Source organism: Leuciscus leuciscus (genome assembly GCF_965113295.1).
Source record: "Leuciscus leuciscus genome assembly, chromosome: 13".
Taxonomy (NCBI): domain Eukaryota; kingdom Metazoa; phylum Chordata; class Actinopteri; order Cypriniformes; family Leuciscidae; genus Leuciscus; species Leuciscus leuciscus.
This window is the reverse complement of record NC_138737.1, coordinates 22,485,473-22,511,552: the sequence shown is the minus strand read 5'-3', so window position 1 is coordinate 22,511,552 and position 26,080 is coordinate 22,485,473. Positions and strand designations below refer to the sequence as shown.

General features: G+C 35.3%; 2 protein-coding genes across 2 annotated transcripts; one reads left to right on the top strand and one right to left on the bottom strand.

Moving 5' to 3' along the window:
* On the top strand, positions 1 to 16,005 carry npc1l1 (NPC1-like 1). Its single transcript, XM_082188406.1, has 19 exons — positions 1 to 201; positions 1,547 to 2,864; positions 3,438 to 3,702; positions 4,642 to 4,742; positions 4,828 to 5,000; positions 5,087 to 5,215; positions 5,620 to 5,802; positions 6,553 to 6,667; positions 6,978 to 7,243; positions 8,137 to 8,226; positions 8,378 to 8,568; positions 9,294 to 9,421; positions 9,511 to 9,643; positions 9,763 to 9,821; positions 10,701 to 10,851; positions 12,212 to 12,443; positions 12,547 to 12,660; positions 12,775 to 12,937; positions 14,424 to 16,005. The coding sequence occupies exons 1-19, from the start codon at positions 139 to 141 to the stop codon at positions 14,636 to 14,638; spliced, it is 4,089 nt and encodes a 1,362-aa protein (XP_082044532.1). The 5' UTR covers positions 1 to 138; the 3' UTR covers positions 14,639 to 16,005.
* LOC309512737 (uncharacterized protein) lies at positions 15,766 to 25,556 on the bottom strand. Its single transcript, XM_082188463.1, has 5 exons — positions 25,394 to 25,556; positions 21,315 to 21,363; positions 21,174 to 21,236; positions 18,360 to 18,444; positions 15,766 to 16,957 (listed from the first exon to the last, which is right to left on the bottom strand). Exons 1-5 carry the CDS (start codon positions 25,463 to 25,465, stop codon positions 16,903 to 16,905), a joined length of 324 nt encoding a protein of 107 aa, XP_082044589.1. The 5' UTR covers positions 25,466 to 25,556; the 3' UTR covers positions 15,766 to 16,902.
* Between the last annotated feature and the right edge of the window lie 524 nt (positions 25,557 to 26,080).

Genomic DNA, 26,080 nt, shown 5'->3' with positions numbered 1-26,080 from the left:
ATTTCCCCCTGTCTTACTCTACAGTATCAGCACAGGCAGAGGTAGAGCTACCCAAAGCTCCTGACGTCCTCCTGCCTTCTTCTCTCCACTGGAACTAACACTCCACATACGCAGAAAAGCAAAGACTTAGGAAGAGAAATGTATTCCCAAAGAAAGGGTTGGGAATGGTCCGTTACATTGTTGTCACTTGCTGTTTGCGTGGTAAGTCTTCACTTGTCATATTTTGTATATCTAAATCGTCTGAATGGCAGAATCATTCTACAAAATATCTGAAACGGGCTGCTTTAAATATTGAAATAGCAAAGTGAAGAGTTTTGTCTTCCACAAGTTTCCTTTAAATGCAGGATAGGGATCAATAGTATAAGTTGAGGTCATACTTAATTGTTTCATTTTCCGAAATAGAAAATTGATCCAAAAATAAATGTGAAGCATTTCATAATAATGAGATATTGAAATATGTATGGAATTTTGACCATACAAAATCGTCTGTCAGCGTGTGGAGAATGAATATTGTCTATAAATGAAAATTGATAATTCCAGGTTTAAACATTCATGCCCATGGATTTTGCTGATGGATTCTAGTTATCATTAAATTCAGAAAAGTTGGTGTTATGCTTTTTCCAACGATACCCATCCAGACTCCACTACCTCTAGCTTTATTAAAAGTTTTCTGGCTATAATTGTGGTACAAAATATGGTTGGTTGATTGGTCATGAAACACAATACATTTATCAATGTATGCTTGGTAATCTCATTTGATTTATTTGTGTATTTGTTTGTGATTTTTGTGAATCACTTTAGATTTATTTGTGGATCCATTTTTGTGAATATATGAAACAAATAGCACCTCATTTGATCACATCCACACTTTTTCTCGCTGTGGAATGTGTGTGAGCCAGAGTGTAGATACTTCTGAAAATGATTTGTTACAAATAGTAAAGAAAACATTTAATTTCCTTTCATTGTCATTTTTTTAATGAAAAAAACAAAACAAATTAAATACATTACCATTCAAAAGTTTGGGGTTAGTAATTAATACTTTTATTCAGCAAGGATGTATTAAATTAAACTGTTGCTATATATATATATATATATATATATATATATATATATATATATATATATATATAATACAATGAATCCTGAAAAAATATTTCGACAAAATAATTAAGCAACACTGCTTCGAACATTGATGATAATAATAAATGTTTTTTTGAGCAGCAAATCAGCATATTAGAATGATTTCTGAAGGATCATGTGACTGAAGACTGGAGTAATGATGCTAAAAATTCAGCTTTACCATTATATTAAAACAGTTCTTTTAAATTGTAATTATATTTTGACTATATTTTGATTATATTTTGACTTTCAAAAACATTGAGAAATCTTTGATGTACTGTAAATGCAGGCAAAAAACTGAACTAAGCAGGAAAAATCCTTATTGTTGAGTTCTGAGTGCTAAAGATTCGATACAGATCTACTGTATAAGACACTTGACTAAACTACAGATTGTTACAACCCTATGTTATATCTCTGTCTTTCGCAGGTTCTCACTAGTGCTCAGCATGAACCAGGCTATTGCTCGTTTTATGAGGACTGTGGCCTAAACCCTGGTGTGGGGGGGGCTCTTATTCCCCCTAGGGTACCCTGTAAGGACTACAGAAAAGCCGTTAATGTGACGGGAGACCACTATGCACTTTTCAAATCTGTATGCCCAATGTTTGCCAACGGTGATGGTGAAACACTGGCCTGCTGCTCCATCAGGCAGCTCACAGCTCTACAGAGCAGCCTGACGCTGTCCAAAGCCGTGCTGATCCGATGCCCATCCTGTGCAGACAACTTTGCACATCTCCACTGTGCCACCACCTGCAGTCCCAACCAAAGTCAGTTGTTAAAAATCACCAAAACCGTGAACATCACGCAGCCATCTGGCATTGTCAAGGAAGCTGTGGTAGGTTACGAGGCTTACATATCCACCAACTTCTCAGATGCTTCGTTTAGATCCTGCAGAAACGTACGAATCCCATCCACCGGAGGGTTCGCTATTGCCACGATGTGTGGCCGCTATGGTGCAACTCTGTGTACACCGCAACGCTGGTTAGATTTCCAGGGTGACTCAAGCAATGGACTGGCTCCTCTGGATATTAATTTCAGGCTCTTGCCAGAAGGACAGACCGCTGAACTCCCACAAGGAGCGTTTCCGTTTGCAGGAAGAGCATTGAATTGCAACGAGACGACACCTACAGGGGGTGAGGCCTGTTCCTGTCAGGACTGTGTGCAATCTTGTCCAGCTGTACCACCGCCACCACCTTTACCAAAACCATTCATGATTGGTAGACTTAACGGCGTCCTTGTCATCTGTATCACAGTCTTTGGCTGCATCTTTTTCTTTTTTATGTGTTACGTAGTTTTAGAGTGCACTACCTACTACCAAAAGTCAAGGAGCGCTCGGAAGGGCAAGAGCACCACGGACCAAAATGAAAATGAGATTAACCATAAAATCAGTCCTAAAGATGTTACGTGCTCTGACAAAGCCAGTCTTGCCACTCAGGACTTCCTAGGGTCTCTTTTCCAGACCTGGGGAACCATAATGGCACGGTATCCTCTGGTTGTGCTTCCGGTCTGCCTTGTGGTTGTGATAGTATTCACAGTGGGAATAAAAGACATAGAACTGACCACAGATCCTGTCCAGCTCTGGTCAGCACCCCAAAGTCGTGCCATGCGTGAGAAGGACTTCCATGATACACATTTTGATCCATTTTACCGCACCAATCAGCTGATCTTGACCGCTCCAGACCGGCCCAGCCACTACTATGACTCCTTACTCTTTGGCGAACAGAACTTCAGTGGCATCATCTCTAAAGGTAAAACTTCCTGTTGTTTCACTTGTTGGTCAAAATAATTAGTTTGATGGCTACACAATCAATCAAAAAATAATAATTGTGATTACCAATAAGGTTGTCAAAAATTAACTCATTGTGAAACGTGTCAAAAGTATTACGCATACTATTTAGATCTAGAGAAGTAGCGACAGATCTTTTCCGTATTGTAATGTACAATGGATTATCGAAAAAAGAAAAAAGGTGTAGGATGGGTTCTACCTTGGTTCTATCCATCAGTTGTTGATTGAATACAGATAGATCTGAATGTGAGCTTGCAGTCCATTGTACCACATGACTGCAAAAGTCCAGCATACTGTACTTCACCGGTGAGAATTTCACTGGAAAAGGTTTTTGCTCATAGCTTTCTGTATATAATCCATTCACAATTGGAATAACCACTGTGAAGTTGGGATGTGTAGCCTTAGCCTCAAGCAGTCCTAATGAGTGTTTTATGTAGCAATGCTTTCATTTTTGAGAATTTTCTGTTCCCCTGAATCTTAGGTTTCAGTCATTCAAATATAGGCTAGGCTTACTGAGTATGTTTCTTTCTCACAGATTTGATCATAGAGCTGCTGGAGCTTCAGCAGAGAATCCAGGCAATTGAATTCTGGTCAGATGATCTAAACCGAACTGCAAGCCTTAAAGATGTTTGCTATGCTCCACTCAATCCAGACAACCCCTCTTTAACAGACTGTGCTGTCAACAGTCTACCGCAGTACTTTCAAAATAGCTTGGACAACCTAAACGCCAAAGCAAACATGACAGAGCTCGGCGTGACTAAGGAGGTGGATTGGAGGGACCATTTCATCTACTGTGTAAAGTAAGTCACATATCCATATCTGTAGTTGTTACATTACCGTAGGAACATTTCCAGGTTTTTGAAGTTCCACTGAACAAGTTTCAAGTTGTTTCAAGCACTGGGACTTTTCATGTTTTTGCATGCTGGGACTTTCTGCAGTTTACATCATAAACTGCATCAACTGAAACTGACTCTTTATGAGTCAGTCATTTAATAATTTGCTCACCGATTGATTCAAATACATGATTCATTCAGGAACGAAATAAGAACTTGTTCAATTCAGAATTCTGTAGCATACTCTTCTCTTAAGCTAATACGTACTACTACTACAATATAAAATATATTTTATATTAATATAACTAATATATGCTAGTATGCTACTACGAATTCAGTCTTTATGACATACTCGCATACTCTTGAGTAGGTACTTCTTTTAAATAAGTACTTACTATGAAACTTTTAAAAATAAATGTTTTAGTATGAATGTGTATGAATGTAATCCGAATAGATGAAATACTACTTTCCTCATCTGACCTACCAACATTAGTTGTGTCACTACATGACCAAATCCTCTTCTATGGCCTCATGGCATACTTTGTGCATACTGTTTTATGAATACTGTGAATTTGAACACTACTCTTTTTATATACTGTTTTTGCCAACTATATAGTATAGCATGCATATTCGTTGAAGCCAGAGACTGGCTACTATATAGCATACTGCTACTATAATATAAAATAAATAGTAAGAGTAGTATGCTACTTCGAATGAAGACTTTATGAGAGAGTTATTGAATCATTCACTCAACCAATTTCATCATTCAGAATCACTGATTCATTCAGGAATGAAACAGCACCTATTTAGCTTCTTTTAGACATTTTTTGTTGTTGTTGCCGCAAAAATAGACAGTAACTCCAAACAATATCACACATAACATAATTACATTCTGCTTGCCCACAGCTCTCCATTATCATTTAAAGACATCACAGCTCTTGGCATGAGTTGCATGGCAGACTATGGAGGACCTGTCTTTCCCTTCCTGGCTGTAGGAGGATATGAGGGTAAGGCACAAAACTGTCTGCTAGCATGTCATCTTTGTCTTAAAGATTTACTGAGCTGACTTTCAGCTTTCCATTACATTTTCAGATGAGGCATACACCATTGCTGAGGCCCTGATCCTCACCTTCTCCCTGAACAATTACGCACGATCCGACGTTAAATTTAAGGTGGTTCAACAGTGGGAAAGCATGTACCTCAAAATTGTCCAGGAATATCAGAAAAACACAAGCACAAACTTCACATTTGCCTACATGGCTGAGGTGAGATTCTGGTTGACCATATGCTGTATTGATCAAAGATGCCAGTATTTAACAATGTCATAATCGAATGATCTGGTGCTCCGCAGAGGTCTTTGGAAGATGAGATCAACAGAACGACTGCAGAGGATATTCCCATATTCATGATAAGCTATGCTGTCATCTTCCTCTACATTGCTGTGGCTCTTGGGGAATATTCATCCTGGAAGCGTATCCTGGTGAGTGAGTACAGGAGTGGTTAATGGCTTACTGGGAATTTCCTAATTTCTGATAACGGAATAAAGGAAGAAGCATTTATTTTCTCAAAATGAAGGCCTAACATAAACTGTTCTGAGCAATTCAAATGATACATTCTTGATATCAAAAACGAAGTCACATACCCTTTTTTTTAACATTTTCCATTTTGAATGGCTTTTTCTCAAATTATTTCACATTCGTTTCTCAGTTGATATAGTATGGAGGTCAAAAAATAAATAAAAATAATAATAAGCTTAGTTATAGATTGAGTATTATCTCCACTTTCCAAAAGTATTTCAGATGAACTATCCATTGGCATAGTTTGACAAGTAAATATATTCCAATGCTGCTTCTACAAACCATGGTTGTATGGTTGTCTTCTTAGGTAGACTCAAAGTTCTTGGTCGGACTGGGTGGTATTCTGGTCGTCGGCTGCTCTGTCTTGGCCTCAATGGGTTTCTATGCCTGGATTGGGGTTCCGTCCTCACTGGTCATTCTGCAGGTGGTGCCCTTCCTCGTGCTTGCTGTGGGAGCTGATAACATCTTCATTTTTGTTCTAGAATATCAGGTATGTTTCTTTCTTCATTCTGTTTTTCTTATCTTTCTGACATACTTTCTAGGGGTCAGCTTTTAAATGGTCAATCTAATCACTTTATTTCACTTACAGACTTCTTTCACAGTTCTTAGTTTTATACAGTATCATTCAAATGTTTTTTTTTATAGTTTTTTTTAAAGAAATGTATACTTTTATTCTGCATGGATGTATTAAATTAAAATAAATGTTCAAATAAATGAATAAATGAAAATAAATTTTCACACAAAAAAAGCAGTACAAACCTGTGATAATAATATAATATATTTATTGTGCATCAAATCATCATATTAGAATGATTTCTAAAGGAACATTTGACACTGTAGACTGAAGTGATGATGCTGAAAATACAGCTCTGCCATCACAGGAATATATTACATTTTAAAATATATTCAAATAGAAAACAGTTATTTTGAATTTTAATAATATTTCACAATATTTCAGTTTTACTGTGTTTTTGATCAAATAAATGCAGCCTTGGTGAGCATGAAAAAAAAAAAATCTTAACAACCCCAAACTTTGAAATGTTAGTGTATATTCATCCATCCATCTATATTCATCCATCCATCTATATAGACATACATATACATATAAAAACATATGCATACATATACATACATGCATGCATATATTAGAAGTAGAAGATATTACTTTATGGCTCAACTACTGCCTATAACTTCATAAACCACGCTTTTTTTTCTCTTTTCCTTGTTGAATCTCAATCAGAGAGATATGCGCAGACCAGGAGAGCAGAGGGAGGAACATATCGGGAGAGTTCTTGGAAATGTGGCTCCCAGCATGCTCCTTTGCAGTTTGTCTGAATCTGTTTGTTTCTTCCTGGGTGAGAATTTCCCACTAATCTTTAACTCTGATTCATCCCATAAAACACAAGAACAAGATACATTTTATTTTTATAAAATTATGGATAGAAACGAGGAACATTTATTAAATTGCCTGACCTTTGCTCACATGTGCATGTCAGCGAAACATAAAGCATCAGATATGTACCACCCTAATTAAATAGAGATATGATTGATGTATAGTGGCAATAATGTACTTTGAATGAGTCATATATAATGCAGTCAATTGGGTTCAGATTAATTCCATGTATGAGTAAACACACTAAACACACCCTCGTTGTCTCTTTGCAGGTGCTTTGAGCACTATGCCGGCGGTTAAGTCGTTTGCCCTATACGCGGCATTGGCTGTGCTCATGGACTTCATTCTACAGATGACTGCCTTTGTGGCTCTGCTCTCACTTGATGCTCGACGACAAGATGCAAACCGTTGTGAGATAGCTTGCTGTGTTACTGTGACAACTCCACACCCATCCAAACCCAACCAGGGCATCCTGCTCCCATTAATGAAAAAATACTACGCCCCTGCACTGCTCAACCCTGTCAGCAGAGTAATAGTGGTACGTTCCTACTTTACAGTATTTTGGTTTCTTTAACTACAGTCATTTTATGATTTTTATTACAATTGCTACTTTTCAAATGTCTTTTATTTATATATTCAATGGATTTACCTTTATCCCAGTTCTAGACATTCAGTCATAAAATATGAAAATCCATCATAAAGATATAAAATAGTACATTTTTAAAGCTATAGTAATAAAAACAACTTGTAAAAAAATATTGTGTTAACCTTTATGGTAACACTTAAAGCCTTTATGTATAATGCATTATAAAGATATTCATAATGTACTTTATAATGCATTAAATCTTTTCATAAAAAACAAACATTATTTTTATATTTGCAGATTCCTTGTTACATCTGAAAGTATGTTTTAATGCTTTCTAAATGTTTAACAATGAATAGATATGTATTATAACTGTGGTTACAATTATTTATATTGACCATACAAGGCATAATTAATGCATTAAAATACTTTTATAATGAATCATATATAAAGGCTTTAAGTAAAGTTTTATAATATATATTTTACTAATTCCTCAGCTGTCCTTTCCAACACAACCAACAATTTTGCCACTAATCAAAGTTATTAAAAGCTATAATTTTCTCAAAATGTTAATTCATTTCATTAATTTCATTTGACTATTTTTAGGCTACATAAAAATATGAAATCAACCTTAACAGAATAAAGGAATCAGACATTTTATTCCAGTATAAATGTAAATTAAAAAAGTAAAAGTATGTGTACATGACTAAAACAAGTGTCAATTGTTTAAAACACTAGAATTTCTTGAATTTCATGCATATATGGTGTTTTTTTTTTTTTTGTTCTTTACATGCTTTTATATGATACAATTAGTAATAGTTTAATATCATGATGTCTTGTTCTCTTAGATGGTGGTGTTCCTTGTGATGTTCTGTGCCTCTGTGATCCTCTTGTTCAATGTAAAAGTGGGCTTAGATCAGGAACTGGCCATGCCAACTGTAAGTACAGAAGTTTATTTAACACACTTCTAGCCTGCCAATAAAAATACATGAGCAATTATGCCAAAATGCCAAATTAAAAACACTTTCAGTTATTCAATAATTAGTTACCATGTTGTCTCTCTCTTCCCCTGTGTGTAAATATTACCAGGATTCCTACATGTTGGACTACTTCGCATACCTCAATAAGTATTTTGAGGTTGGCGTGCCAACGTATTTTATCACGACCAAAGGGTTCAATTTCACCAGTGCGGAGGGCTTAAATGCAGTGTGTTCTAGTGTGGGATGTGACCAGTTCTCTTTTACCCAGAAGATCCGATACGCCACTGAGTACCCTGACCGGTGAGCACTATATATCTCCCCGCCCTGTATATCTCCACTATAAGTCTTTCCGCTTTCAATGAACTAAAAATGTAATTTGGTGTTCTGCACTCCTCTACTCTTTACCTTACTTTGCATCACATCAGACCTTGAACTTACAGATTTGTGTTATCGATCTTGAAAGTCCACAGTGACCCGGTCCTGGCAAGATACTATTATTAATGTTTGAGAATTATACAATGAAATGACTATGACAAAAAAGCTTTATCACTTCTACCTCTTAGTATTCTTTTAATACTGCCTCTGCAGTCATTCTAATTATAATGTTTGAATAGAGACAAAGATCTTTATAATACTGGTAAAGAGCCAGATAAATTATGAGCTATGGCTTTACTACCATACAAAAGTTTGAGGTTGGAAAGATTTTTCTATATTTTTGAAAGAAGTCTCTTTTGCTTACCAAGGATGCAGTTATTTGATCAAAAAACAGTAAAACTTAACAACTTTTCTATTTGTTTTTTTTTTCTATTTGAATATATTTTAAAGTATTCATGTGATGGCAGTGCTGAATTTTCAGAATCATTATTCCAGTCTTCAGTATCACATGATCCTTCAGAAAAAATTCTAATATGCTGATTTGCTGCTCAAGAAACATGGTGAAAATAGTTGTGCTGCTTCATACATACATTTTTACAAAATACGAGGAGTTCAAGATCAAAAAATCACAATCTCGCTGATTGCTCTAGATCTTATTTGGCTATCCCAGCATCCTCCTGGGTGGATGACTATATTGATTGGCTGAACCCTGGATCCAAATGTTGTCGTATCTATACAACTGGCCCAAACAATGGAACATTTTGTCCTGCCAATCAGAGTAAGTGTTTATGTATAAATTATCAGTTAACTATTAAAGCTTTTATGTTTATGTATGGTTCAATTAAATAATTTTAAACTTTTTGACAGCGGGTTTTTTTACGTGTACCAAGAAGTGTATGGAAAACCCCGAAGATGGGGTTCTGCGGCCTAGTGTTGAAGAGTTTTACAGATTCCTGCCAGACTTTCTGAGCAACAGACCTGACCTTCAGTGTCCAAAAGGGTAAGAAATGCTACTACATCTGGTCATCTAAAGGACTGAATAGAAGCTTTGAATGTTTAGAATAAAACACGTCCATGGTTATAGTGTATTTACTAAAAATGTTTTTATTTCATTTACAGTGGTTTGGGAGCTTATGATAAAGCTGTAATTAGAGACAATGAAACTGGGGAAGTAATAGGTGAGATACATCAATTTGTACATGTAACATTTTGCATTCACCTTCTATAGCGGTTCTTAACAGGGCCAGGGTCCACTCGGGGGCTTTAGCAAACTTTTAATGGGGCTTCCAAGATGCCTTTAAATTATTTAAAATAAGACAAAACAGCTAAGAAAAAAAAATCTTTCTTATTTTAATTCACCGCCTCAACAATGTTTTTTGAAAACATGAACATATGAAGTAGCATCATTTTAATAGTGTGATTTCTAGACTTGGAAATGGCTATGATAATTAATCAAATATTAAAAAGAAATGGGCATTTTTTAAATTAATATACATTTCCCTTTGCCGAGCTCTAAAATATTTGATTGGGTAGAAATTGTGAATAAAAATATTATGAGAATCACTGTTCTATGGAGCTGTTAAGTCATAACGTTAATTTGTTGGCTTATTCTCAATTGGTTCCCTTAAGAAATTTAAGATTAGCAGTTTTCGATTTATGAGTAAAATGTATTACTAATATTACTGTAAGAGATTTTAACATTTTGTTCTACAACATAAATTACACACTTTCATACAGTACCTCAATCGTGATTCTTGAAACTGTCGTTTTTTTAAAAGCTAAAAAGACGCTAAGCTACGATGGCTACAACAGTTGTCTCAATTCGTTATACTTATGGTAGTTGAAGCCCTTATTTGGTGAATTGTTCACAATGTTTGAGGTATGACTGTCATTTATGTTATAGAATAAAATGTGACGAAGCCACAGACTCTATTTTACTCATAAACTGAAAACTGCTAATTTTCTTCCAGGTTTTAAGGCCTACAAACAGCTCATTTAAGACACATTTAAGTGTTTCAGTCTATTCACAATTTATCATGACATCTCTCCATTCACAGCTTCTCGGTTCATGGCCTACCACACTCCTCTGGTCAACTCGCAGGAGTATACGGCTGCGCTGCTGAAGGTCAGAGAACTGGCGCGTGAGATCACGCTGACCATGAGGCAAATCCCCGGCACCTCTCCTGACTTTGAGGTCTTCCCTTACACGTAGGTGTCGTCTTCTAATCCTCCCTTATCTTACCATCCTCACCCTTGCTGTTTCTTCTACGGGATAAGATAAGAAGCGATAATCAGGAAATGTAATGTTATTGAATGATAACGCGTCCTTGAGCTACTTCATAAATTGCAAAACGTATCCTTGAGCTACTTGATACATTTCTTCCAATTCCAGGATAGAACAGGGATGTCACGCATCCAATTTAAAGGGTCATGAAACCCTAAAACACATTTTTTTGAGATGTTAACAGATATGTGTTGGTGGCACATCAATGAAAACAGCAATACCACTCATTATGTTTATTATTAAAATAAATGTCTTTTTTTTTTCTCATTTTTCTGAGCCATTTCCTCCTTCCTGTTTAAAAGTCATGAAAAGTGATATATATGCGTAAATTCTGAGTCGTGATTGGTGGCTCACTTGGTGCCCTACCTAATTATATTGAATGTGCACTTGTAGAGTACTTCAGATCTTCATAGTATATTTTTAACTGACTCTTGCTTTTAATATATTGTTAATGAAATAAAAGGCCTCTCAAGTGTACTTTAAAGTGATTACACTTTCATGACTGTTTCTTGACACAATTAAATACATTTTTAAAAAGTGCACTTGTAATAATGACAAATTAAAAGCTTTACTTTAAAGTACATTTTAAATCAATTTTTTTATTTTTTTTTGTAGTGCTTTAAAGAAGTACCGTACACTTATTTTGATGTTTACAAACATATGTTAAAGCACATGTAAAGTACTTGATTTAAATTTTAACTGTAGTATGTTATTCAATATTACATTTAAAGTTAAAAATATTTTAAATGTACTAAATTGCAACTTCATTATTACAAATGTGTATTTATAAATACATGACATACATGTTTCATTAGAAATGACATTCAAATATATTTTAGTTTGCATAAATGCTTGTCAGTACATTCGGCAGTACTCTAACTATATTTCAGAGACAATAAGTAATTATGAAATTGCATATAAAGATGTTCTTAAGTCCTACTCAAGAATTTCAAAAATAATTCTTAAGTTCAACTAATTGCATTTTAATATACATTTAAACTATGTTGCCATTAAGTGAATGACATGCAGTTAATTGTGCAAAAACTACATTTAGTTCCCATTTAATATTATTATTTTAAAGAATATCATATCCATTATAACAGCTATTTTTAAAAGTATGCTAAAGTGTACTTCTTTCACAAGGGTGTCCAAGATAAAATATGGCCAAAGAAAAAAAAGTTCTTAGTTCTTAATACAAGTAAAATACATGTTTTCATTAAATGCACAAGAAGAACCAGGTTCAAAAATCTCTGTGCCCTGACTCTGTGATCTTTCATTTCGCAGTGTGACGTACGTGTATTACGAACAGTACCTGACCATCGTGAATGAGGGTCTGTTCATCATTGCCTTGTGTCTTCTCCCCACATTCGTTGTGTGTTGTATCCTGCTCGGCATGGACTTGAGATCAGGCTTTCTGAACCTGCTCACCATAGTGATGATCACTGTGGATACGGTTGGCGTCATGACGTTGTGGGGTATCGATTTCAACGCTGTGTCGCTTATTAACCTTGTGACTGTGAGTGTGTCGGAGAAACGCATTAGCAAGTTTGCATTTCATAAAACCAATGACGGTGTCATTAGCAATCCCTGACATTATTAACGCACGATTTGTTTTGCAGGCTGTTGGTATATCGGTGGAGTTTGTATCTCATATCACACGCTCATTTGCTCTCAGCATTGGCCACACAAAGGTGGAAAGAGCAAAGGAAGCCACGGCGAACATGGGCAGTGCTGTGAGTACCAGAACAACAAAGATGCTAGACTTGATGAATTTTTAAGACCTGCTCAGCTATGCTATTCCAGTCTAGTTGTGGTGCCATTACATTTGTCTATGTTCTCTTTTCCAGGTGTTTGCTGGAGTTGCAATGACCAACCTACCTGGAATCGTTGTTTTGGCATTTGCTAAAGCCCAGCTCATCCAGATCTTCTTCTTCAGACTCAATCTGGTCATCACTCTACTCGGCATGGTCCATGGCCTCATATTTCTACCTGTGCTGCTCAGTTTCTTCGGTATGTTGCAAAAATGACTGCAAGCGCATAACTACATAATCAGGCTTTATGTCATTGGTGCTTAATCAAGTTCAAAAAGACTAGTTCTAATTCTAAACAAAGGCTATGTTCAGACTCACCTGGCTTCAAGAGGCACGGTAGCTACTGATGCTGGAGACTAGGGTCTTTAGCATCATTGTTAATGCGTCCGCTTCCCGAAATCGAGGTTGAAACAAGCTCGGAACGGGTCGAGTAGGACCTAGCAGCAACCTTGCGGTCTCTCTCTTGAATCCAACATGGAAGTGACTTAAACTGCAATTCATCGACTGGCCTCTAGAGACAGGCTCCAAAAGAGAGTCAATCCCATATTATATTAAGCCTTACATTTCTGCATAATTAAGGGCGTGGCCACTTGAGTGACAGGTGGATTGCCGCTGCTGTCACTACTAGCCGTTTGTGTGCTGTTTGTTAGCCGTCACGTCACCTCAGCTAATCCCGCCTCTTTGCCCATTTTCGGTTATCCGGGAGTGACGTGCCGCCAAGATGGCGACGGCCATTAAAGGTTTTAAAAGAGGTTTCTTATGCTCATCAAGGCCGCATTAATTTGACCAAAAAATACAGTAAAACCGAAATATTATGAAATGTTATTACAATATAAAATAACAGTTTTCTTTTTGAATATATGACCAAATGTAATTTATTCCTCCGATGGCAAAGCTGAATTTTTTTAATTATTACTCCAGTCTTCAGTGTCAAATCATTATAATATGCTGATTTGCTGCTCAAAACGATTATTATCATTATCAGTGTTGTAAACTGTAGTGTTGCTTCATATTTTTGTGGAAATCAAGATAAATCTTTTTCAGGATTCTTTGATGAATAGAAAGTTCAAAAGAACAGCATTTTGTAATTGAAATATTTTGTAACATTATAAATATCTTTACTCTCACTTTTGGTTAATTTAATGCATACATTCTTGCTTAATAAAACTAAAACTAACAAAATCTTACTGACCCTAAACGGTCATGTAAATGAGATAACTAGACACCAATTGCTGAATTAAATGCATTTTAAAGAGGTCATCTTACAACAATGTAGCACACCACTGTTTGAATTTAGATAAACTGTATTCAAGACTTTATAGCATTTTTTTAATATTTGTACATTTGTGTTGTACTTGCAGCTGAGCAAAGTACAACAAATAAAACAGTATTCTTAAATCTAAATAGTTCAAATAAAGTGTGTAAGGAAAATGAAAATACAGTGTAACTGATGAAGAAATATAAAAGGGATCATGTTAAAAAATTTAAATGTTTATAAGAATGTATATATATGTGTATATATAATATATATATGTGTGTGTGTGTGTGTGTGTGTGTGTGTGTGTGTGTGTGTGTGTGTGTGTGTGTGTGTGTGTGTGTGTGTGTGTGTGTGTTAGAACAGGTTTGGATTTAACAAAATGGAACGGTTTTATTAACTCATAAAATTGACTGTCTGTGTTGCTCAGGTCCTGGTGTGAACAACGCACTTCTGCTGCAGATTCAAGAGAAAAAAGCCAAGGAGATGGAGCTCAACAGCAAAGCCACATATGACAATGTCAGCTTCGAAAACCACGAGAAATCGAACGGCGAAATCCCTGTAGAGCCTTCGTGTCCAGTAAAGGCCGACATTATCTTTCACACCACCCAAGAACCCACCCAATGGGATGTTGCCATATTGTAGCCTAAGACCTCTTACAAACTGCTCTTCCTCTTCCTTCCAGTTCATTTACACTGAATTTGCAGTCATGAAAGGCAGACATAAGATTGCCATTACATACACTACTGCATGTAAGCATTGGAGGGAAAAACAACCAACCACAAACTTTCCAAGCAGAATCACCTCATGCTACAGTATTTCAGCTCTATACCTCCTTATCTGGGCTTCTCGATATAGCATTGCGTGACTGCTATCAACCTGTCCGTCTCCTTCTGAAGATTCAATATATTCCGACTTGCCCAGGTCACACCTGAGACAAAGTGATATGGATACAAATGAGGAGCTCAATACCACTGTTTTAGAAATAAGGAAATTACTACAGTATGAGAATTATTTTAGTTTTTTATGATGCAATATTTGTTGAATGTTATATTTAATTGTTGTTGTTGTTTAGGTTTTATATTGTCATTTTTGCATGATAGTAATTGTCTTGTTCATAATAGAAACAACTCTGAAAGGAGGAAAATGTAGCTCAAATAACACTCCAGTTTAAAGAGTGTCCGCTCTTGTATTGTAAGCATTACTATAGTAATATTAAATGCACTGTGTGTATTTCTACATTCTGCAAAAATTCATTGAATGTTAAATAGATTTCAACTTTGCATTCAAAGTTTAAACTTACTGTTAAAGTAACTAAAGCACTTTTACGACAGTTTATTGACTGTATGATTGTAGGCAAACCCATTTCAGAGGCATTTAATTTAAAATTTTTAAGGATATTTATTACAGAGTAAATATTTAAAAACATGATTGTAATACTTTCAAACACTGTCAAATGGCACATTAAATGAAAATAGTTATATTTCTGTTGCAGGAAATGATATGAATTAAATAATAAACTATACTGTAATATTGCCTTTTCTCACATGAATACTATCTAGCAAGTATTATGTTTAAGCCTGTTATTAAATAAAGCAATAATCCCTATGAAGCAGTGGTTTACAGTGAATTAAGAACATTGTAAGGCCCAACGCGGAGTGGTTAGTCCATAAAAATATTTATTTGGTGTATGTTTGTTCACTAGAGTAATTTACAACGGCTTTGAACGCATCTCAACCAATCAGAATATAATCAAGGACCAGAACTAACTGTTTAATATTTTTTTATGTGATTTTTTTTTATTTTAAACATATTTGAATGTGATTGTACAAAGTCATTATATCAAAGTTCACATTTACAGGCACATATAAATCATAACATTCTATACTCATTTATGCGGTGAAAATTTTGTTTTATAAAGCCACACTACACAGTCTTATACTGCATCGACTTAACAAATTAATCCAAAATAAAAGGAAATCCAACCTTCACAATGAAAAAAAATAAAATAAAGTAACAGTACGGCAATTGTGCAGACAAAGCACCTGCGAAAAAAAAGAAAAAAAATGCAATCTGCAACTCCCTTTTCTTATGTTAAACTAGCACGTATCCCAAAGCCTTTAACCCAGAAATGTGCTGTTCTCTGTCCAATACTGCTGCATAAGGGAAATCTCTCACTCACAGACACACACACACACACACACACACATACATGCATGCACTCATTCACTGGTGCAGAGTTCACTATGGTCAAAGGGGAAGTTTGGAGGAAAACAAGGGCCTAGTCTCTTAACATTTATTATATCTTCCATGGATTAATTAGCATAGCGCTATCAGCAATAAAATAAACATCCCAAAACACACAAGTCTATGAAGATAAACCTACATCCCATGATTTCCTGGTTTCATCAAGTGAAAAAACACAGAGCCCTCTGCCATCTGGTGGACATTTGTTGTGTTGTGCCATAGTGGCCTATCACTACACATACATTATACACTCTGGAAATGTCTCATACACAAACTATTCATACGTAGCTCAAGAGCACATTTTGGCTTGTTATTTTCTATACATATAATATACACAAAATTATTCAGTTTAATGACTAAATTCCACATTTCAAGACAATTTTCCAAAATGTAACTCCCCCTGTCCAATTGGATAACGTCTGGTGATCAGCCAAGCAGACCGATTAAGAACCTTATGGGTGACTTATGAAAGACCGCATATACTGATCTGTTGAGGACCATGTAGAACTGTAAAACAGAAGCACCTCAAAATGTTCCCTCAAATAGTGTGGGTTAAGACCTAAACACAGTTCATGAGAGTGCTGATACAGAGCAGGAGAAGATCTGACCTAAGAACAGTAACTCAGAATCTCTGGTAGACAGGCGGACGTCCCGTCCAGGGGTCAGCACATAAGAGACCGCTGTTCACGAGCCTTCAAACTTGTTCTTTTTTTCCTCCTAACAGAGACAAAACAAAAATTCGTTATTAAAATACTATGGTTTATTTATTTTTACAGTGGATCCGAAATTGCTGCTGCTTTACCTTTTCTTAAGTTAATATACATTTTTTGTATATTATATATTTTTTTACAATTTCTTTTTTTTAAATGATATCAGTATAACAACTTGAAAAAAACTGAAAAATGATATTTCAAAATGTCATACATTTTTTATGAGAACAAGAGTTTTTGAAGGAATATGCCACATTCATTTAATGTTATAATGTTGAACCCCACAAACAAAAAGAAAACAAAAAAACACAAAACAAAACACAGCATTATAGTTGCACCATTGTGAAAAGTTTATACATTTTCGGTTGGGGTACTTTTGGACCCCACAATATGCACAAAAAAAACCCCAAAATGCAACAAAACGTAAAAAACAAAAAGCTAAACAAAAAACAACAAAAAGTCAAATGCTGAACAAAATGTATTATTCAACAAAAAAAAAACAAACAAAAAAAAAAAAATATATATATATATATATATATATATATATTTTATTCTAAACAAAATGCAACAAAACATCAAAAAACAGCATTGCACTTGCGCATTGTGAAGGATTTGTTTGGTCTACTTTTGGACCCCACAATATGCACAAAAAAAAACCCAAAATGCAACAAAACGTAAAAAACAAAAAGCTAAACAAAAAACAACAAAAAGTCAAATGCTGAACAAAATGTATTATTCAACAAAAAAAAAAAAAAAAAAAATTATATATATATATATATATATATATATATATATATTTTATTCTAAACAAAATGCAACAAAACATCAAAAAACAGCATTGCACTTGCGCATTGTGAAGGATTTGTTTGGTCTACTTTTGGACACCACAATGTGCAAAAAAAAACAACAACAAAAAAATTTAATAGTTAAATGCTAAACCAAAATCAACAAAAAATGTAAATAAAATCCTAAACAAAATACAACAAAGCAAATCAAAACAAAAACAAAAAAGTAAGTCAAATTCTAAACAAAATGCTACAAAACACAGCACTGCACTTGAACCTTGTGAAGGGTTTGTTTGGTTCGTACCTTTACGAGTGCAAAAAAAAGATGCAAGCAATATGCAAAACAAAACAACAAAGTAAAATGCTAAACAAAACACAACAAAACAAAAAAGTAGCATTGCACTTGCACCTTGTGAAAGCATTGTTTGGTTCATAACTTTTCGGCTGGGGTACCTTGGTCCCCACAATAAGCAGAACACAACAAAAAAGTAAAAATGCTAAACAAATTGCAGCAAAACAAAACAAAATCAAAACAAAAAAGTAAAATGCTAAACAAAATGCAACAAAACAAAACAAAACACAGCATTGCACTTGCACCTTGTGAAAGGTTTGTCTGGTTCATACCTTTTCGGTTGCGTACCCATGCATTTCCAAAGAACAGCATAGAGGGCTAACAGAAGGCCTATGAACACTCCGGCAGCGATCGCACCTGCAAACGAACCAAACGCCTGTTAAACCGCTGTCTGCAGTCTTGAAAACATTTGAAGAGGCACATAATCTGGATCTTATACGCAGAGATGAGATAACACTGATAAAGAGTGTGACCGAATGAGAGGCCGCAGTTTCATTGTCTGCAATCCAGTCACTGGTCTTCCTAGTGGATACATTGGTACTGTTAGTAAACATCTCCATATCATATAGTCAGTTTATGAAACATCATAGCTGCTTTATATACGTATCTTAGGCCTCTAAAAGGTCAAAGGTCTCACTAAATGAGAAAGAACATTTTTAATTAGTGTTTTTTATTCAAGAATCAAGACATAGAAAGGCATAAACCCTGTGTGTTTAAAGAGATATATACTCTAATGAGGAAGCATGGAGGAGGAGGAAGAAAATTCCAGTGATGACATGGAAACCTGTTTCAACCCGTGAGCAGGTAAAAGGAAAATCAGCCCTGAGCAATTATTTAACACTCCATATTCCATACATTTTTAAAAATTTGTATTGGAAACAAAACAAAATCATATTAGTTCTGAGACAAGCTCTAGCAACATTTCTTTCCAGGTGAGTTGCATGGATTAATCTCTTTTATGGAATGCAATGAAATATTGAAATGTTTAAGTCTGATATAGGAGTCCAAATACTTCTGGGGCCAACCTATGTGTAGTCAATGAATTTTATTTTCATAAACATTTTGCAAACAAATTAGGTTAAGTCCTCATTTCAAATGATCAGCTCAGCCTCTGATATTCTGCCCAGAAATTCCAAGTGTTTAATAATGATTCACACACACACACACACACATTTCTCTAGAAATGTTGCGTGTACATACAGTATGGTGTTTTTTTTGTTTTTTTTGATATTTCGTGAGCTTAGAATTATAAGGTTCTATCTCCACTTTTGGTCAAATTGAGTTTTTGACATAATCTGATCCATTAGGTGTTTATTAATGCCTGTGTGGTGTTATTTTTGTAAAAAAAATATTTTGTTAGTAGTTATTAATCAAATAAAAAGGTTCCATCTCTCCATTGCCAGCTGGGATTTAAAAACTTTGATGCTCAATATCTCGGAACTACCCTAAACGGAGATAGAACCTTATAATTCTAAGCTCACGATTTCTAAAAAAAATACTGTAACCCCTTGTTGTATTTCCCAGGCAAAATGTCATACAAGTTGTGAAATCAAATGATTAATTTCACGCTTGATTTCCACTGTTCTCGGAACATGAAGAGAAAAACAAACAAATGTGATCCATAGGAAAAAGAGCAATTAGAAAGGAGAGCTGTCAGATAAATCATGTTCCCTAAGGTTTTATTTTGACAGGACTTGTATGTTTTAAAACATAACTGATTAATGTCTGCTTAATAAGAAAGACATGACAACATTTATAACTGTACTTCTTTTGTAAACAAACAGATGATGAACAAGGTAGGACTGAGGAAAATTGGCCAAAGAACGACTGACTGAGAGTGAGGAAGACAACAGAAATAAAAGAGGAAGGGCAGGTCAGATCACTGACAGGTGAAGAAATCTCAGAGAATCAACTTCAAATGTACGAGCAGAAATCAATCTAAAATGCTGATCTGCTGCTCAAGGAACATTTCTTATGATTATCAACATTAAAATTCCAGGATACTTTAAAGCTGCAGTCCGTAGCTTTTTTGGGTTAAAAATTATCCAAAATAATTTGAGCAAGTACATAACCAGCCAGTGTTCAAAACTATCTGCTTGCCTTAGCTCAATTCTAAACGGAAAGCTTGTAATAATGTTTTTAATTCCAGTGGTACTGGTGGATTTCCGCGGGAAATTTGAGCATGTCTTTGCGTCATTACGTCACATCTGTACACATAAAGAAGGAGTCTCGGCTAGTAGGCTATGTTGCGTGTGAGGATGTTGGGGGTGGAGATTTATAGCCTTTTCTCAAAGCACTTGATATGATTAAACTTATCAATTTGATGGCGGATCCAGAAAGGTTCAAACGACAATCACCAGTGACAACTGGAGATTCACCCGTTGTAGAACGTGAAAGACTTCGGAGAAAAAAAGAGACTGCAACCGGGCCCATGCGAAAACAAGGACAAATATCGGAAGGGCATTAAATGTAGTAACGCAATGCTGATGTTGTTAGCATTAGGCTAACAATTTGAGAACTAAGTTTAATTTACACGGTTTGATGTGATATGATAAGCGATGGTTAGATTTAATCAGCGCGATTTACTGCAATTCTTTTTTTTTTTCTTAGTTGGTCAGAACAAAAGTGGATGTTACTTGTTCAGACGTCATTTTCCGGTGAAAATTCTTATGTTGGTCATACTTCTAAAAAGTAGAATCTGTGATTGCGAATGACAGTATCCACACCGGCGCGGCGACTGACAGCCGCACATTCTCCTCAAAACATTGGATTCATCCACGCTGTGCCGTGCCGAGGCACAACGCACGTAAAGTTGATAATTCCGCGAATAACTGCAATTGCAGATTTCGAACAGAGATGGCGACAAAGAGGAAAAACTGCGGACTGTAGCTTTAATATATTGAAAATAAAATAAAAAAACAGCATTCATTTAAAATTGATTTTTTGTAACATTATATATGATCACTTTTATCCATCCTTGCTGAATAAAAGTATTAATAAAAAAACTGACTGAATGGTAGTGTAGCTGAAAAGGCGATCACTTTTGCACTCTATTGTGACCTCAGGAAATCAGAGTGAAACTCTACCTGGTATGATTCCACTCTCTCTGTTCACGGGGGTCTCAGCAAGAGGGGGTGGGCTGGCAGAGCCTGTGGAGACAATGAAGATTATATTAAAGCATGTACACCATCATTAGCATGATGTAATTAAGGCTGTTAATGCATTACCATTTCTATCAGAGTAGAAGGGGAGCCATGAAGACACTTGGGAAACTATCTGGGGAGAGAAAACAACAGGTTATTCAGTGAGAAAATTATAGGTGTGGCTTGATTTTGCCTGACTGAATTAGAAAAAAATGGGTGTTAAATACCATAATAGAGGAGGTGAGGGAGGGGTTAAATAAATAAGCATAAGATGACATTACATTGCATTGATATAATGTCCTGTATGCTGTTAATGTATGACAGCTAGCTACAGATATCATTCTCGATATTACCTTCTCACACGTAGCATTTATTTCTCTGCCATGATTAATATATTCTGTATAAGAGCATGTCTGGTAATGGAGATAAAGCGGGTAGCTAGTCATGTGATTCCAAAATGGCAGCTCCCGTGAGGGCGGACCTGCCCCATCACGTAGAATAAAACAGAATAGTCTAGGCCACTGATGTAGCTGAAGTAGTCATCATCAAATACAAGTGTACATCATTTTAAACATATCTGTCAAAAGTATCAACAGAGCCTGTCTATCCAAACACTGATTTGTGCTTAAAGTCAGCATGAAACAAAGTTACGATGGTCGTTACTAACCCTATTGCAAAGTATCCAAGAGAAACTGCTTTTCGAACAAGAAAAAAATGTAGGGCCTTGCGCTGAAAAAAGTGTCAACAGAGAAGAGAAGAAATGTCATTCCTGTAGGGAGGGGAAGTTATTTTGAGTAAAGATTACAGGGGTGAGTGAATTTGGAAATAATTCTTTTTAAAATAATAAATCCTGAAACATTCAATAACATTTTTTAAAAAGAATAGTCCATTTTGATTTCATGGTGGCTTTAAAGGACAAAGAGAGAGGGAGGGGGCATGTGTTTAACAAAGATAAGAAACTATGCCATGACTGAAAGTTTCCAAAACATGCTGGAAGACAGGAAATGAGAGAGAGAGAGATTGAGAGAGAGTTTACTGTTTCCCAAGAAGTAGTTCTGCTTCTCAAAACAACAGTTGATTTGTGCTGTAAATGCAGTCATCTGTCTTGCAAAATGTAACTTTATGTCAATGAATAAAAAAAAATAAAAAAAATTGTTAGCTATGCTGATACACTGACCTATTTTGTATATGAAACAGTACTACTTTCCTCATCTTAAAAATACACTGTCTTTAAAAAGCCTTTCAACAGGTGGAGCATTTATAACACATACTGCAGAACAGAGTTTAGTATGGAAGCAGATTAGTCTCAAATATAATTCACGCAAAAAACATGATTCACAAATGCGTAGACAATTTCACATGCATGAAACCTAATTCACGTGCACACAAAAAAAATCCACGTGCGTGAAAAAAATATATATTCACAAAAAGCAATTCACATGCGCAAAATAAAATTATATACTCATAAAATACATTTCACAAATGCAAAACACAATTTGTAGATATACAACTGTGCACAAAAACCTTTGAATGTTTAAAATGTACGAGTGTATTCTTGCATTTGAATGTGCAAATCGTCATTCACGTACGAATCGCCTTAGATATGTGTGTGTGTGTTTTTGAGACTTTCCTGGCAGCATAACACTCGTAACACAGAGCAGTCGTACTCTTTAGCCAATCAGATTTAAGCTTATCAATCGACCAATCAGTATCACGTGAGGGCGGGCCTACCTACATGTTACGTCATCAGCTTTCGACCAGTTCATGACTGAGCAGAGGTAAGTGCAGTTAATCGTTCATTTCTGTGTTAACTGAAGTTAATAAAGTTTGAGATCAGTTGAAGCAATAGTTTATGAACTATTAACTGATGTAAGCAAGTGTTGTTGTAATCAGATGTCCCATATCGTGTCAAAAATGAAGAAGAATGATGCTTGTTTTGTTGTATGAAGGTACAGACAGCTCTCACAGTACAGCTACAATCACGCTAATGATTGCAAAACAATCATCTATGGTCAATACCCATCGAGATTGTTCTTTAAATAGTGAATAGACCTATTTTAATGAGCACCCAGTGTTTTTGCCATTTGTGTATGATGTTAAATTATTATTAACACTTGTTTCCCTGCATTTTATCAGGATTACTCACCTTTGGTGTGACATCTGGATAGCAGTCACGAACATCTTAATTCATGTTGTTTCTTAATTCTCTTTTATACTTTATTTTTTATTTTTATTTATGTCTTAATTGGTAACAGTTTATTAAAACGTTTCATTAGTTAACATGAACTAATAATGAACTGCACGTGAACAGCCTTTATTATTTTTTATTAATGTTAACATTTACTAATACTTCATTAAAATCTTGTTAACATTAGTAAATGCACTGTAAACTAACAATGAACAGCTGTATTTTTAACTAACGTTAATAAAGATTAACAAACACAGCAACAAATGTATTGCTCATGGTTATTTAATACATGAACTAATGTTAACTAAGTTATTGTACCTTATTGTAGAGTGTTAGCAATATATTCAACATGCATTTCCTTATGTTTTGTGCTGTATTGTCATCGCAAGGTTTTTAAATAAGGTTTTTTATTGTCATCTTAAGGTCTCAGGACAATATTGTGAAGCATTCATTTTACTTTGCCTATAGTAAAATAGACAAATCTGATTTTATGCTGATGAGACAAAGGTACTTATCATAGAGAGGCAATTAAGATTATGCGACTAAGATTACTCAGTAAACTCTATTCAAATACCATCACTTAATTCCCCACGTCCTCTGTCTGCAACTCTTGTACTATAGGGTTTTAGTACTTTAAATATCAGGACAAAATCTTATATGTCCTAACAGAGAGGTCTACTGATGACCGGACTGAACACAATTCATTTTTTAACTTTTCACTTGATGTATTGCACTTATATTTATATACTCTAAAAGCAAAGTACACTCTGACTGGATCTCACAACTCCTGAAGAGACGTATATTTCTCTGTACTGAATATTGTGCTTCACAGTTTAGACTGTCAGTTCATGATCTTCATATGTAACAGGAACATTAATCATGATCAAGTCATTTTATATATTTTATTCCCAAAGGATTCAGAAACTTTCAAATTAATAAAACGTGCACATCAAATTGAACTATGTCTGAATCTTTTAATTCTTACAAGAACATTTAATAATGCATGCATAGCAAGGCTTTATTCCTAAAGTGTGTACATATAGTCCGCAGGAGACAAATTAATACAGTAACAATGCATCACTTTCAACCACTTGTTGAAACAACTGTCAAAATGGATGGCTTGCAACATGACTGTTTTCAAAGAATTACAGTAGAAATAGTAAGATCACAGTACTGGTTGTCTGCAACTTCATACATCATCTGTCTTGGAAATCTGAAACAATAAAACTACATAATATATGCAGATCAAAACATGTCTCCTATATATGCACGTCATTACATACATTATCATAGGTTGAATGTGTGGTGGACAGGACATGAAAATCCATCAATACTAAAAATAAATGTTTATATTCACATGTGGACTAAACAGCAGTTAATAAACTATTGCTTCAACTGATCTCAAACTTTATTAACTTCAGTTAACACAGAAATGAACGATTAACTGCACTTACCTCTGCTCAGCCATGAACTGGTCGAAAGCTGATGACGTAACATGTAGGTAGGCCCGCCCTCACGTGATACTGATTGGTCGATTGATAAGCTTAAATCTGATTGGCTAAAGAGTACGACTGCTCTGTGTTACGAGTGTTATGCTGCCAGGAAAGTCTCAAAAACACACACACACATATCTAAGGCGATTCGTACGTGAATGACGATTTGCACATTCAAATGCAAGGATACACTCGTACATTTTAAACATTCAAAGGTTTTTGTGCACAGTTGTATATCTACGAATTGTGTTTTGCATTTGTGAAATGTATTTTATGAGTATATAATTTTATTTTGCGCATGTGAATTGCTTTTTGTGAATATATATTTTTTTTCACGCACGTGGATTTTTTTTGTGTGCACGTGAATTAGGTTTCATGCATGTGAAATTGTCTACGCATTTGTGAATCATGTTTTTTGCGTGAATTATATTTGAGACTAATCTGCTTCCATAGTTTAGGACTGCATTGCATTGTTGCTTTACCTGTTTGAGACTCTGGTCCTGTGGTTCTTCGTGAAGAGAGCTGTTGTTGTAGTTTCTCACCTCCGTCCACATGTTTCAGCGTGTGTGTGTGTGTGTGTGTGTTTGTGTTCCCTTGATCATCACGAGGCGCCCAGTGTGAAAAGACCGAATGAGACTCAAACAAAAAAAATGTAAAATCGCTCCTAGTTTTCTCTTAAAGTGGCCGGGGTACATAAATCTAGTGGGCGGGGCAACAATCCGTCTCTACTTATCTATAGTCTCTTCACCCTATTTTGCAACGCGATGTATCACTATCTGTGAATGCGCGAGACTTCATTTTCATTCGGATTCATTAGATAAAAGAATAACAAAGTAAAAGTGTTTGACTATAAACACTATAAAAGTGTTTGAGCTATATAAACAATATATATATTTCTCAGAAGGATTAATCTTTCACAATATATCTTGACAGATGCAATGGATAGAAATATTTTTTGGGAATACCGATTTAAATTTCAGTCTGACATGGTGTAGATACGAGTATGGAAGAGAACTGCAAAGTCTTAAATTCCTCTTTTAAAAAATGCTGAGGCGGACAGTATTTTTACTCTGCTTAAGTACATTTTTCAACTCGTTTTTCTTTGGAAAACTTTTACTTCACAACATTCCAAAGCATAATGTCGTACTTTTACTGCACTAAGTTTCATT

Coding starts and splice junctions, on each gene's coding strand:
- npc1l1 (XM_082188406.1), top strand. CDS start 139: ATGTATTCCCAAAGAAAGGGTTGGGAATGGTCCGTTACATTGTTGTCA. Junction 7,244..8,136: donor CTGTCAGCAGAGTAATAGTG/GTACGTTCCTAC, acceptor TTGTTCTCTTAG/ATGGTGGTGTTCCTTGTGAT. Junction 8,227..8,377: donor AGGAACTGGCCATGCCAACT/GTAAGTACAGAA, acceptor AAATATTACCAG/GATTCCTACATGTTGGACTA.
- LOC309512737 (XM_082188463.1), bottom strand. CDS start 25,465: ATGTGGACGGAGGTGAGAAACTACAACAACAGCTCTCTTCACGAAGAA. Junction 18,445..21,173: donor AGAGAGTGGAATCATACCAG/GTAGAGTTTCAC, acceptor GTTCGTTTGCAG/GTGCGATCGCTGCCGGAGTG. Junction 16,958..18,359: donor ATGGGTACGCAACCGAAAAG/GTATGAACCAGA, acceptor TGTCTCTGTTAG/GAGGAAAAAAAGAACAAGTT.